This window comes from Scheffersomyces xylosifermentans (assembly GCF_036884685.1).
Source record: "Scheffersomyces xylosifermentans strain CBS 12540 chromosome Unknown RJT20scaffold_6, whole genome shotgun sequence".
In the NCBI taxonomy this organism is placed as follows: domain Eukaryota; kingdom Fungi; phylum Ascomycota; class Pichiomycetes; order Serinales; family Debaryomycetaceae; genus Scheffersomyces; species Scheffersomyces xylosifermentans.
In genome coordinates this window covers 103,455-118,563 of record NW_027042944.1, presented here as the reverse complement: position 1 = coordinate 118,563, position 15,109 = coordinate 103,455, and the positions used below count along the sequence as shown (strand labels likewise).

At 41.4% G+C, this 15,109-nt stretch overlaps 4 protein-coding genes across 4 annotated transcripts; 2 read left to right on the top strand and 2 right to left on the bottom strand. All coding sequences in view use genetic code 12, as the record gives it.

Annotated features, from left to right (window-relative positions):
* Nucleotides 1-3,996: 3,996 nt before the first annotated feature.
* HSX11 (Hsx11p) lies at nt 3,997-5,703 on the top strand (the record flags this gene model as incomplete). Its single annotated transcript, XM_064921738.1, has 3 exons — nt 3,997-4,146; nt 4,198-4,767; nt 4,864-5,703. 3 exons carry the CDS (start codon nt 3,997-3,999, stop codon nt 5,701-5,703), a joined length of 1,560 nt encoding a protein of 519 aa, XP_064772884.1.
* Nucleotides 5,704-9,312: 3,609 nt separating this feature from the next.
* On the top strand, nt 9,313-13,045 carry RGA2 (Rga2p; the record flags this gene model as incomplete). Its single annotated transcript, XM_064915909.1, has 2 exons — nt 9,313-11,112; nt 11,173-13,045. The coding sequence occupies 2 exons, from the start codon at nt 9,313-9,315 to the stop codon at nt 12,940-12,942; spliced, it is 3,570 nt and encodes a 1,189-aa protein (XP_064772883.1). The 3' UTR covers nt 12,943-13,045.
* RJT20DRAFT_129383 (uncharacterized protein) lies at nt 13,046-13,727 on the bottom strand. Its single transcript, XM_064917488.1, has one exon. The coding sequence runs from the start codon at nt 13,586-13,588 to the stop codon at nt 13,352-13,354; it is 237 nt and encodes a 78-aa protein (XP_064772882.1). The 5' UTR covers nt 13,589-13,727; the 3' UTR covers nt 13,046-13,351.
* A 713-nt stretch (nt 13,728-14,440) lies between these two features.
* CRD2 (Crd2p) lies at nt 14,441-14,991 on the bottom strand. Its single transcript, XM_064917487.1, has one exon. It carries the CDS (start codon nt 14,909-14,911, stop codon nt 14,681-14,683), a length of 231 nt encoding a protein of 76 aa, XP_064772881.1. The 5' UTR covers nt 14,912-14,991; the 3' UTR covers nt 14,441-14,680.
* Nucleotides 14,992-15,109: the final 118 nt, after the last annotated feature.

Here is a 15,109-nt window from a genome sequence, read left to right as displayed (position 1 = left end):
TGGGTAGTTTCGACTCAAGGGTAACGCAATTAGGGTTGGTGACACGAATAGATAATGTTCCTGAAGGTACGCATAACGAAGTGATTCACTTCAACAACCACCGAAATCTGGGGTCGTCAAATCGTATCCAGCGTAGCTAATTTGTATCGCCAGCTATGAACTTGAAAAAGACCCAACGAAATTTACAAGAATTATTTTTCAAGGCTCCCACTCCTGATTATAGGTTAATTACGGGAGTATTCCAAAATTTGTCATTATAGCACGATTTGTTGCCATACATTAATGGCTCGAGTAACACATGCCTACGTTCGTCTAAGCTCATACCAATTATACTCGTAAATTATATTTTATTGTGGTGATATGTGATTAGTGGTTTCGCAGTTAAAGATCACATGGTGGCCGTATAAATGCATAATTTTCACCACCTAAAAAAGTTCCAATTTCAATTAACGTGTTTGGATCAAATTCAGATGAGATGAATGAGGCCTTGTCTAACCGATAACGGCTAGACGCTAGAGTGTCTGTGCCTGTTACATGTGCTTAGTGGTGGGATCGTGGATGATCACGTCGAGTTAATTATTGTAACTTCTTCAATATGCGGATATTAAGAGATCTTAGAGAAGGTGGGAGAATGGTTATTTCCCTTATTAACCTGTGGCTCTGTCGCACTCTATAAACTTTAACAATTGATAGTAGTAAAAGGCGTAGGAGTTTTTCATGTGAATCGTAATGGAAATAGTTTGATCAATATAACAGTGCTATGAAGGCATTGTTATATCTTCTCTAGATTACATGTGTATTAAAATCACCTTCACCATTAACACAATCAAGTGAAAATCTGCAGCTTTTTGTATAAAGTAGAGAAGGGATAGAACCATTGTAAATGCAAAAGTAGTATCAGAAATCTTACTGTTAAGACGTCCCTCTTCCTTTACTCACTGTTATATCATAGATAGCGACATTTCCCTAGAAAGTGAACATTTTGAGGGCAGTAAAGACAACATAACAGTTTAATAGCCCTCTTTAGCCTTTATTTCCCCAACCACGATATCATTGGCACTATATTGAGTAAAACTAAGATTACCGTCTATCACCGACCGTAGAAGATAGGTCAAATGGGACACGAATGGTTAATACAGGACGAGAATCGGTTATCAAGAGATAGAAAGATTGTGACTTCACTCCTCTAATTTACCTGGATAGGTATCAACCTGTATATCCTTTACTGTATAAATGGTGTAAATTACCTACTTACAGCCACTTTTGCACCCACCGAGAGATAAGTCTTCAAAAATGTTATCCTGCCTGTTCTTTGTTATCCTTTTTCAAATTTCCATGGTATTGTCTCATGAACTACAAGATAATATCAACCAAGCTAGAGTGCTTTAGTCTAACTTACACTTTTAGAAATTTAGAGGTAAGAGGCGAGTCCATAAGAGGAATGCTCGGAGATAAAGATGGCACAATTATTGAATTAGGGTATTAGGTTTTCGATGCTAATGGTGTTTATTATATGGAGCTTATCGATGAGCTCTCATAGTCTAGTGCCTTCGGCATTGGCAGCGACATGGATGACACTGATTATTGTCAGAGGTGGCATGAAAAATTGAAATGGAAGCAACGAAACAGGTTGGAGCGATTAAATGATCTTGCAGGTACTTGCAACTGTGGTTCGGCCCGACAAGAATGAATGATGCGTTGCTGAGGTTGCGGACAGAGTTTCGTTAGTTGTCTTGGCTACATTAAATAAGTCTAATTTGTATTTACAATTAAAGCTGAAATTGATGATTTTGATAAATTCATCCTCATTTTTGTTTCTTGTAGTAGGCTTGTTGTTTGAATGAGGCTTGTGAAGTTGTAATACAGATGATTACATACCTCCTTTATTGGCAATCATTCTAGGAGAAGCTTAGCATACAGTATTAGCAAGAACAGTCGATTTCTGATTTTTGTTCAATTATTTTACGAAGCTCCCTAACTGTGCCATATAACAGACCGAGAGTACGATTGGTTGGTGATCTATTGCTTGAATGTGCTCTAAGAAGAATCGTCAACCCTTGTTGTGGCAGTCACTACGAAGAAAGGAGTTCGCTATATCTACAGATGGTTTAAGCTGTTCAAAGATGTTGTTTGTATGTCTTAAAACCCATCCGAGGCTGTTGCATGCTATATTTGGATGCAAAAAGCTGACTTAAAATGTAGAATCTCTAGTCATCTAATTTCACATTTTATAGAGCAATTGTACAACTAACCGTTTTATACTCTATTCCAAGCATGTTGAGAGGTATCTGATATTTACCTTAAAATGGGAGATTTCATTGGAAGTACTGTTACTCCCCAATATAGAAGAGCTTCGCCTTGCAACCAGGCTAATACACAATTTTGCAAAAGAGATTCATTGAAGCACACTTTTCATGTCTTCTTCGAAAGACTAATTATAAATCAGAATTTCTTTACCAAGGCCTCCATTGTGATAGTTGCAATAATGAGGCCACAAAGTCAACTGGACCTAAATTATTTGCTTCCGTTGACATTCTATAGTAGCCTTGTTCGAGCTAGAAAAATAGGGCCCATGGGTCGGCCCATGGATCAAGTAAGATTAGACCACTCGGGTCCAAAATTTTTCATTACATGCGATACAATTGAACACAGATGGCTAGGGTGAACTCATACCTCCCGGAACCACCAATACCTGGCAATATCGGCCTGGAACGTTACTAAGCCCGTCGTTATGATTCCCGAGCTTCTGTTGTGCTCGGCAGAAAACTTTTCACTCCGAAGGTCTCGGACTCCGTGGTGAAATAATCCGTCATATTCCCGCAGTTAAGAGGACATTGATCTAAAATAGTAGGAACCGATCCATGGCCAAGTTACTCAATTTACCTTTACGGCAGTCACTATGGATACGACGCGTCAAGTATTCTTTTAAAAAATGGCGTTTGAGATTTCTTTCTTTTTGGGCTATGTGGAAGGTTACGGAACAGTCATAATCTCGCTTCGTCGTATTGTCGTATTAGTCGTATTAGTCGTATTAGTGGTATTCTCCTTTATTCAAAAGGGGCACTTTTGAGCCCTTCTCATTCTGGTACGATTTGGTTCGCTGGAGCTTCTCTCGCCGCGATCTGGCGAAAGCGCCATGACATCATCTTGAAAAAAACTCGTTTTTTCTCTACGTCAACGAGAAACTTAATGAAGTCCGACGGCGGTAGATTTGGAAAAAAATTGAAGTTTCTGCACCGGCAGCCGGCTTTAACTGTCACCATTAGCGATAGAAAAGGTCCGAAGAAAAGTCTGAAGAAGACTACTCCGAAGAAAAGCAAAAGGAGGAACAATAGAAAAAAGAAAATTCAACAAGTAGAAGGAAATTTGCAGCTAAAACTAATAAACCCAAATAATTCACTCCAAAGCAGAGACGCTAACAAACAGAGTGACAGAATCACAGAGCGACAGACTCCAAAAATGTAAGACAAATCCAGACAACGAAACTACATACACCTTTACCATTTACGACTTCCCAATTCTCATTTCTACTTACCACTCTGCCTCCTCCACGTATACCTCCCTCCTCCACGTATACCTCCCTCCTCCCAACCAAATCCACCTCTGCGTTATTTTCCAGCTCTACCTGTACCCTCTTACCTCCTCCATCTCTCCCGAGACAATCTCGCTACAACCGTAAATTTACCGCGAATCCATTTTTAATCCGCGCGAAGCTCACTGCGAAAAAATCAAAACGTTTCGATGTTCTGTTTCTTGGCCTGAAGATTAGACACAACAACTGTTTAGTGGATATCACAGTCGAAAAGCAGTGTACGGAGAAGGAAAATACGCTGATTCTGTCGTAGGAGTCCAGCAGATTGCATTTTAATACGAGTTTCCGCAGGAAAATCGCTCGTAGGCATTAAGTGGTGCCGTGTTTAATTGGCATTCACCACTCATTTAACCACTCATTTCTTAGCATCCATTATTTGCATTCCATTTTTACAACCATTTCTAATGTCTTATATATCCGTGCTATCGTACACCAGAATAGTCACTTCGGTGGTTTTCCTCGTGTGGTACATCCTCATGGTCAGCGCCGCATACTTTGGCTTCGTGGAAATCCTCTTGAAGTTCAACCGCCGCCCAAATCTCTCCAATGATAGAGTAAAGAGGTATCGAAAGAATCGCCAGACTCAAAGTATCATGCTGACTCAGGACGAAAATGACAAATACGAGGGCGTCACCATAATACGACCAATCAAGGGAATCGATCCAGAGTTGTCACTGTGCTTGGAATCGTCGTTTTGCCAGAACTATCCAAGCGATAAGCTCGAGATCTTGTTTTGCGTAGATGATCCCAATGATGCTTCTATACCGTTGATCAAAAAACTCATAGCGAAGTATCCAAATATCGACGCCAAAATATTAATTAGCTCCAATTTCGATCCCACGACAAACAGCAGCGACGACCACTATGGCCCTAATCCGAAAGTTAATAACTTGGCTAAAGGATTTGTTGCAAGTCGCTATGATATCCTTTGGGTTATGGATTCGAATGTGTGGGCTAGTTCAAACATTTTGAAGAACTCAGTCATATCGCTTAATGACAACTTGAATAATGGAAGAAAGCAGTCCGACACCGCGAAGAGAACCGTTAAATTGGTACATCACGTTCCTTTAGCCTTAAGCGTTAATCCAACAGGTGACTCCAAGGATGAACAAGAATACGTATTAACACCTACTCACTCGGATGATGATTCGGAAACATCCTCCTCCAGCAGCATTGTACTGAACACTTCGGGAATACAGCATGTAAATGGTACTACTGGCTCCAGCAGTACGCTTAGTAACTCGACCACTGCCAAGATACATAGACCTCAGACAAAGAGCACACGTAAGAGATTCCTTAAGAACTTTGGGGCCAAATTGGACGAGATGTTTCTCTTGACTTCCCACTCCAAATTCTACGTTTCTTTAAACAACCTTGCTATTGCTCCTTGTGTCAATGGTAAGTCTAACATTTACAGGAAATCAGACCTTGACAGATCCGTTGCATTGATGCCCCACTATCAAGAGAAATCCGAATTCTTTCATGACGAAAAGGTCGTTAATGATGCTAAATACTACAGTTCATTAGGTCCTGGCCATTCAATCAAGTTCTTTTCCAGATATATCGGAGAAGACAACATGATCGGAATTGCACTCTGGGAAAATGCGTTGGGAAAGACTGGTTTGACTGGAGATGTCGTTATCCAACCACTTAGCGGCTCAGACAACGGCATCAATGACTACATAACACGTAGAGTCAGATGGCTAAGAGTTAGGAAGTATATGGTTCTATTAGCTACATTGGTTGAACCCACAACAGAGTCAATTATTTGCGGTCTCTATGGTAACTACGCAATTTCTACACTTTTCATGAACAGATGGTTCACTTGGTGGTTATTTGCATTACATTTGAGCATCTGGGTAGTTACAGATTACGTCCAATACCATGTCCTTATCAACAACATAGTATCGCCACGCAACCTTGACTATTTGCCCAATTGGTTGATCAACATCCCTCCAGTGAATCGTAGTGTGTGGAATTGGCTTTATATGTGGGCTCTTCGTGAGCTCTTAGCATTGCCGATATGGGTAATCGCAATGTTTGGACATGAGATAGATTGGAGAGGAAAGCCGTTCAAGATCAAGAAAGACTTGACGGCGGAGGAATTGTGAGTTAGGGGATCCATAGTCTCTAGAGTATATGGCAAGAGAGCCAGCGGATGGGGTGAATTGTAAAATAGAAAAGGGATAGATAACAATATCTCTGATAGGGAATAGGCTCATATATAGAAAATATCTTTAGTATAGAGTAATCAAAGTAATTTAGCCTTGATCTTCTTTGGAGGCACTGAACCCCACTTCAATGTATTTAGATATACGAGTTTCAGCTTCTTAGCATGTCATAGGTGAATTGTTAGTGTGACGTAGGAGATATAGTAAGAAACTATCGCCGAAGCAAGGACGTATTATCTACTTTGCTATAACTATTTACAGTAGTCAATGTATGGTCTAGGGTTGTTATGACCCATCCCAATGAAAAATTGTAGAATGCGGAGTAATTGTGCTTAGTATAATTACTTACATTTCCGTTTCGAGTTAGGCTATAGTCACTTTGAATGGTTAAGTGCCCTAATTGAGTATATCGCCCTAAGAAGAATGGTCTAGAGAACTTTAGCCATGTGCTTGTGACGGGAAGAATAAAGATAAGGAATCATTCTGTGCTTGATATGTAGGTACGCCATCTAGAACAATAAAACTATTAGACACAGCGCAGTAGTCCTGAATTACTTGTCCAGAATAATAATGTGTCTAACACCCCCCTTCCATCTTAACCTTTCTGTGTGTGCCTGTAGCCTACTCCTCCACTTCCCTTACGGCTAAACTTCGTTCTGGAACAATAAATTTACTCTGCAAAAAAGTCGGCTCAATGCCATTTTTCTCCAGAGATTTAGCAGCCGGGGCTCTGGACCGATCTCTTAAGCCGACTTCCCACAATACACCGAAGTCCAAGGAAATGGCTGAAGAGATTATAAAGACTATCAAACTTCTATTACTAGCGATATCGTGCTCAAATTGAGTATATTCTCTGTCTATGGTGGCCCTCAGATCAACTGCCCCGTTCTCTACTCTGCTGTACACCCTAGCCTCATGCCGTCGACCAACAGCACTGTGCATCCTCCGTATGACACCAATCGGGTAATCGAAGTAATTGAGACGCCCTCAATTACAGTTCTCCGGTACACACGTTGTTTGGGAGGCATTGTCTCACCAAGGAATTAATGCCTTATTGGGCAATTTAATGATCGACACAAGGTAAACGGAACGACGACGTACTACATTAGGCAAAGTGATTGTTCTCGTATGCTGGGGTTTGATGGGTGGAAACGACATTTTTGCCTTGGTGGGACCAAGGGAGGAGGAGAGGACAGGACATGGTATAGCTTTCACCAGAGCAACACTTAGCTAAGAATACACCGGTGGGGGTTCCAAATGGCGTAGGACGTTCCAGTGAAATAAGTGAACAACACTATTGTAAACACAGATATGAACACCTTTTAGCATTTGCGACAACCAAAGGCCACTTCACACCTTCACTGAGCAAGACGTTGTGGTGGTGATGTAAACGGCAATGGTGCGAGTATGTTGTAGGGAGGTCAGTGTGGTGTTATTCTGGAATATTTCGTGTCGGGTATGTAATGGTATACATTCAACTCTGAGACGTCACTTGGTTCGCGGTGCCATTTGACGTGAGTAAGCCCTGAACGAAGCTGGGTTGGTCCCAAAGATCACAGAAAATGGGGACAGACCAGAGAACTAGGAATACCGAGTCACAGTGACACTGGCTTTTCAATGTAGAAACCCATAAAATAGCTACCGGTGCATTGAAGTACTGTGCTGCTGGTTTTAGTTACTGTTGCTGCTGTCTGACACCGTCCCAGCTTCCGCCCATATTATTCTTCTTCCTAATCCATGTATAAATTCGGCTGCTTGAAGGAAACTTTTTTTTATTATTATTATTTATTATGGGTTACTGTTACTGGATATCTGGGTATTCTTATTAGGTATATTATCATATTTCTTGCTCCGATCTCAAGGTGTTTATTGTTATTTTTATTTTTGTTAGGGAATTAGTCCATTCAGTTAGTCTATAAGGGTCTAGTGGGTCTTTCTTAATTTTCCATTCTAGAGAGTTTTCTGTATTTCTATATTGACATTACTATATTTAATATTATTCTTGGATAATTTATTTTTGTTCAGTACCGGTATTAGTATTTGCGTTATTATTATTATTATTATATTTATATATATTTATATTTATTATTATTATTATTATTATTATTATATTCTTCCTATTCTGGTTAATAGTTTGGTACCTTCATTTCCACGTCGGTAAAGCATAATGAAAACCTACCTACTTGCTGTCACTGGTATTGACTATTGTCTTTATCCACTAATTCATTAGTCCCTTTAGTCCTTTCCATACATTTTTATTACTTTCTTACTGTACCTCTCTGTACAATTGTCTCATGGTACCATGTACTTCTGTACCCACCCAGCTCACCACACAGTTCCACACCGATCCATTAAACCACTCAACCACTCAATCACTGTCTATTTCTTCTCGTTTCATTCACCGTCTTACCATGTTTTCCTGTAATCACCCTCTCCCTCACTTCTCTTCGTCTCTACCGTCTCACACTAGTACCTTACCACCCCTGTACCGTACCTGTTCCCTGTCTCCACTGACTACCCTATCTCCATCTGGTTTAGGTTTGTGCTCCTTCCGTCCCCTTGGTGCCTGTGCGTTTTGTCGTTTTCTCGGCTTCCCGTAACATCATCCTTTTGGGCTTTGAACGGTTTTCGCTTTTTGGACCTGTGGGCTCTTTCTGGGTTTCTTGTTTTCTTGCTTTCTGGAGGTTTCCTGAAACTTTTTGATTTTTGTTGTTCTCTTTTTCTGATCTGTTCTTTTTTATAAACCTGTTTTTTCTATTAGTTTCTTTATTTCTTACTTACTTACTTACTTACTTTCTTTCTTTCTTTCTTTCCTGTTTGTTCGTTTTGTTCGTTTCTGTTTCTGTTTCTTACAGTTGCTAGACTTCTTTCCCCTGGATGTGCCTCTCAGTGCCACTCTCTCTCTCCTTTCCATAAGATTGCCTTCACCCCGTGATCTTCTCCCCCAGCACTGCACCAGAAACTTGCACGACATTCCTATTTCTGGTACCCTGGCGATCCCATTCTATACCGTCACCGCCAGTGCTTCCATCTTCCTACAGAACAGAGCATCATCATCATCATCCATATCACAGTCGTCCCACGTCTGTACCCAGTTCACAGAGACACTCTGATTCAGGCATCTTTCGTCATCCACGCTGTCGATTTCAACAGCCGCCCTGAATCATCATACCGCCGTGTATCTTTCACCGTGAAGCTGTATTGGTTCCAATCATAGGATCGCTTCCATACCGTTTCATCTCATTACTAACATTCCACAACCACGTCGGATCGTCCATCGTATTCGTTGTTGGAACACTCCTCTTTGTTCATTCATCGATCCCATACAAAAGACACACGTCTCTTTCAACCATATAATCAAGCTCCCACCACAAGAGCCCAAACAGTCTATTATACTAGTCCAAGAATCAAGACAAACATCAGACAATATTCCTAAACAACACAAAACATACTATACTAATTAAATCACTGACTAATCCTAAACACATAGCCTAACATATTGAACACATATACCACTACAAAAGATCAGTTCATCTATACATTAACATCATGACCGACATCTCCATAACAAATGAAGTGACGCCCACGGAGCCTGAGCCCAACTTCCGTCCCCACGATTCCCAGCCGTGCAAGAAATGTAACCAGCCCATCTTCGAGGGCCACGCCTACGAACTAGGAGACGATCGCTGGCATTTGGATTGCTTCAAGTGCTCCAAGTGTGACTCGTCCCTCGGATGCAACTCCAACTTTCTTGTTCTCGGTAACGGAAACCTCATCTGCTCCAACTGTCTGTACAACTGTAAACAGTGTGGCAAGAAAATCGACGATTTGGCCATTCTTACTGGTGACCAGGCCTACTGCTCCAACTGCTTCAAGTGCCGGTCCTGTAAAATGAAAATCGAGGACTTGAGGTACGCTAGAACCAGCAAAGGACTCTTCTGCATGGAGTGCCACGAGAAACTCATGGCAAAGAAGAAGAAATACGATGCCAAGAAGAAGCAGTTGGCATTGCTACAGCAGAAGAAGGAAGAGAAAGAACGTGAAAGAGAAAGAGAAAAAGAAAGAGAATTGGAGGAAAGCAGAAGGCTGAACAACTCCAGCAGAAACAGTATACTCCAAACCTATCTCAGTAACGGAAGCAACTCCCATCTTCATAGTAGCAGCAACACAGACATTACAGGAAATTCGCTAAGTACCGCTAGTGGCACTAACAACACTAGCCATTTCGATGGACTATACTCACAACACAACAAATCCAGTTCCTCGGTGCTTTCCAGAAAGAAGACACTCCCAGCACCACCTCATTCTAATCCCGTAAAGGATGTCTTCAGTGCTCCAGATAATGACTTCTCAATCGAAGAAGTGGTAGATTCTGATGATGAAGACATCACTGCAAACAGAGCCCTGCTCAGACCACAAAGAGATCAGCATATATCTTTACTCCACAGAAAGTCTCCTCCTCCATTCTTTGATAATGAAAATCGCATTGACAGAGACACCAAGGGCATCTCTCCTACAGGTAGCAATGTCTCGAACGGAACAAGTGTTTTCATGGACATCGCAAATGATCCTACAACACCAACAGCAAGCGAGCTTCAACCTGCCATCGAGATTCCGAAGTCCACTGAGCTGGTAAACGTCCAACCACTGGTTGACGATATAGAAGAGTCTACACACCCCGCCACGGGCAGCACGTCAAATGGTAATATCCTCATACTTTCTCCTAGCCAATATCATGACCACGAGTTCCATACCACGAACTCTCCAGGAGTTGATATTTCTCGTGCAACTGCTTCACCAACTCAGACTATCTCTAGCCTGAGCGTCAAGTCCAGCACTCTTAATGCACACACAGACGAGGCCAAGGCCCGTTCTGGCTGTCCTTCACCATTTGCTAAAGCCAATAGACAAGCAAGAGTAGTCGAAACAAACGATTACATTCCTACTGATGGAATAGATGACCTTGACTACACTTCCATGATCACTACTCCACAAAAAAATAAGCAAAGCATGGCAGGTAGCACCAATTTGACATCTCCTCCACCAAAGGTCCCTCTCCCTAGCACTCCTACAAAGAGTGGCTTTCAAACACTAGATGGAACACCCAAGGGCTTGGGTCTTGAAGGAATTTCATATGGTGATGCTGCCAACGCTGGTACACCAGAAGAACGTTACATTAAGCACCAGCAACAGCAATTGCTGCAGCAATATAGGAATCTGAGAACCAGCGATGAAGATGTCACATTGACACCATCCCAGCTGGGCTCTACAACTGCAACCTCTGCGACGCCAAGAGAAAGAGATGCAAGCTACGGCAATAAATCAGCCAGAAACTCGAGAGTTGTTGGAGTAGATCCTGATGGAACTCCTACAATCACTAACGTAGAAGACACACCACCGATTGATCAGAGTTCTGTTTCATCTCTTTCGCGTATGAATACTCTTATAAAAACACCAAAATTGAGCTTGAAGCATAAGCGTTCAGCATCTGGTGGCAGCACAACTAGTTCAAAGTTTCCCTTTTTCAATGGCAGTAAAAAGGAAGAAGGAGGAATTCACATGGCCGCTTCAGCTGCTTCTGCAAGCAGAGGGCACTCCAGACATGTTTCTGACGGCTCCGTATCTAACGGATCCGCTTTTACTACACCTCCATTACCAATTTCCACACCAAGTACCTATGGAAGAGTTCACGTTCGCTCCACTTCAGATACACCATTCCTTACTTCATTAGAAAATGATGGCTTGAGCGGAGGTTCTGAAGAAGATTTCAGAGCACTTCGTGACGAGATTGCTCTGTTGACAAGTCAAAAGAGCGCATTGAACAGTGAATGCCGTCGTCTTGCAGGAGAAAAGACTCGTTTGAATGAATTGTTAGCTGGTCTTCAGACTAAGATCCTGAACGACACAGCTATCAGAAATGACTTGGTGAGTGACATTGAAGAATTGGAAGCACAAAAGAGAAAGCTCGTAGACTACAACTATTCATTGATGGAGCAAACGCGTAAAATTGAATCTTCTCTGGATTCCTATGGCGCTACCATGTCTATGAATAGAGTACCACTGAGTGAGTACACTCTGAATGATAGTACTCCAACTGGTACTACAATTATCGGAGGAGTGCCATTCATAGAATTGCCGGATGATTCTGCAGAAACCAATAGAGCTACACGTTTGAAGTTCTGGAGAAGAGCTAAGTTTGCAACTCCAAATCTTGTTCAGACTAATTTCAACCAGGGCCTGAATTCTGGTCAGCTTCCGATTTCCCAGCCCCATAGTCAAAGTAGTAGTCAACCGCAGTCCATGGGACACCAATACAATGGCAGTATCGGATCTAATAAGATCAGTCAGAGTTACTCCTCACAGGCTATAAGATTACCAGGCCAAAGCGGATCCACAAGTAGTAACGGTTACCTGAATGGAAGTGACTCTTCAGGATCTGGTGAAAAGAGACCTAAGGTGAATAAATCGCGTTCAAATAACTTATTAGACAACTTGTTGACGAATGGAGGTGAACCAGGTTTGAATGATCTCAACTCACCTGCTCCCTTATTCTCACTGACAATTCAGAAACGTGCTGATTTTGAGAATGTACCTGTTCCTATGATCATTACCAAATGTCTTGCAGAGGTTGAATTAAGAGGTTTGGATACGGAGGGTATCTATAGAATTTCTGGAGGTAATTCTGCAATTGTGGCGATTGAACATGCTTTTGCCAATCTCCCTCTAAATCCTACAAACGACGAGAGGGCTATGCAGAAACTCGAAGACACTATAAACGGTGATATTAATGCCGTGACTTCGGCATTGAAGCGTTACTTCAGAAAATTGCCAGATCCTTTAATTCCATACAACTTATACGATGATTTCATCAAGGTTTCGTCATCCAATAATCCAAATAAAATGGATAAGAGAGTCTCTGACTTGAAGTCGAAGGTTATCAACAAGTTACCAAGTGCTAACAAGCACACATTGTACTTGTTGTGTAAGCATTTGTCTTTGGTCAGCTCTTACTCTGCTGTGAACAGAATGAACTTCAAGAACTTGTCTGTTGTGTTTGCTCCAACGATTGCCAGAGACGAAACTGGCCAGAAGGAAATGATCGACATGGGTTTCAGAAACGAGACTACTGAGGTTCTTTTGAACCATTCCGAGAAGATCTTCCAGGACTACAAGGGTTAGTCATCAATGCTCTTTGCAATATGCGAGCGAGTTAAAGTGCCAATGGCTCGAACTATGACGGTTATTTTCAGTTCTAGTGCATTAATTTAGAACTTACGATGTAAAATATTTTATATGTGATTTTGTAATGTAGATTAAATGGTTATTTAATAAATGCTATGTACATGAAATGATTTAGTAGTAGTGGTATGCCATTACTCAATTTCAATACCATTGTTTCCACTGCCTTAAGCGTCATTGAATTTTGTCACTTAAACATGCAAGGTAATAAATATAAGAGCAGATGAACTAAATCCTAACATCTTTTGCAGCTTTTTGACTATCTGGATAAAGGTTACAATGAACCAACCACCAATACTCGCAATGGGACAGTTTAGTTCGAGCTTTTGCAGCCGATTCACTGTGATGACTAATGGATGTCCTTGATCTGTGGATTCAGGTACATCTCGAACTTCCTGTGGCCAGTCCGTATCAAGTGCTCTATTACATTGAACAGTTTCTTTGGAAGCTCTCGGTGTTTTTCGAACTCCTCGCGAATGTAACTGCGCCAGTGTTCCCGTGAATCCACGGGTTTTGTCTTTACTGTTCTGATGCAAGCTCTATATAGCTTCAACACTTCTCGCTGGAGCCCCGAAAGACGTGCCATGATTTTATTCTATTAATAATGCTTTCAAGCTACAAAAATGAACCTATATACTTAAATTTTACCCTCGGCACTGCTACTATCAAAATTTCACTCCAATACTCCCACAAATTGTAGCTTTTACCGGTAAGCGTCCTCTCCAGCAACCATGATTTCTGGGGTTCCAAAGTTAACGGATTTTTGGCATTCTGATATTGCGACATTTACCTGTCGCAAATCACAGGTGCACGACATTATATGCCACAACCAATTGAGTCTTGTCTCTGTTTGTTTGGTTATTACTTGAAGCAGTAAGCGAAGTGCGTATTATTAATGTTAGGCATGGAGTAGCGATATTTCATTACCGTTTTGGTTAGTTCGTGTAGGCAAGGGCAGGTAGGTACAGCAAGGAATGGTGGGTTGCGATTTTGGGATTAGGTGCGTCGTCTAGAGTCGTTGAATTAGAGGATTTAGGGTTTAGTGTTTACAGGGTTCAAGGAAGCAGGTGTGTTTTTGTTACTTGATTAGGATAATTTGGCTAGTGGAACACTGTAGAGATCGGCTGGGGTGAAAAATTGATCATGATCAGGACCACAAGAAATCGACTTCTGGATTGGAGTGTTTTGGTGACAGATCCCATTGATTTGATTTCATTTCATTTCATTTGATTTGGATGCTGTGAGACATGTAGGGCGGCTAGTGTGTGGGCAACGGTCTACTGGGAGAGTGTATGTTTATTGTTGAATCTTTCTAACGTTTTGTATGGTGCTTCTGAGAGTACCAGTTGTTATCAGTACTATGAGCGGGGGGATATTCAATCACGTGATGATAATGATAAGATACTTGACAGCTCCTATGGTTTCCACTACTTAAGATTACTACACAAATCTACCTTCTTCTTTTATTAAATTCCGTATTATGTATTAATTAAGTAAGCTAAATTATTGTACAATGGAAGATGGACTCAGACCTTTCTTTGTCACATCTGTCATGAAATGAAACTATGCACGACAGTTCTATGATGAAATCTCTATGCTTTCTTTTAATTCGTGCGGCATGGAGGTCTTGATGACTCCAGTATGACGTGGTAAGATGACTTGCCATTTGACATCAAGTTTATTTCAAGTTGGTGAAGTCAGTTTCACCATCTCTGGTACCATCGCAGACAGCATGAGCACCACAGGTACAAGATGACTTGTCTCTCTTTCCGCAGGCACAGGCGCTGTCAGCTTCTGGGGCAACGTTCTCAACAGCAGCCTTGTCACAGGTACACTGTAAAGCTGGTTGGGCACCACAAGAACAGGTGGATTTCTTAGCACAGACACATTCAGCAGCGGAGCAAGCCATTATTATAGATTTAGATTGGAGGGTTAAAGATTATGTAGATTAAATGCCTTATTTTGGAGTATAATGAACCACACTTAGTTGTGGATTCATTGATTATTTATAGGAAAACTGAGCTGCTTTGATTATCTTTTTTGCAGCAGATCAGACCATGATATCACGTGAAACTGTTGGAATTTGAGCCAATCAGAGTGCACAAAT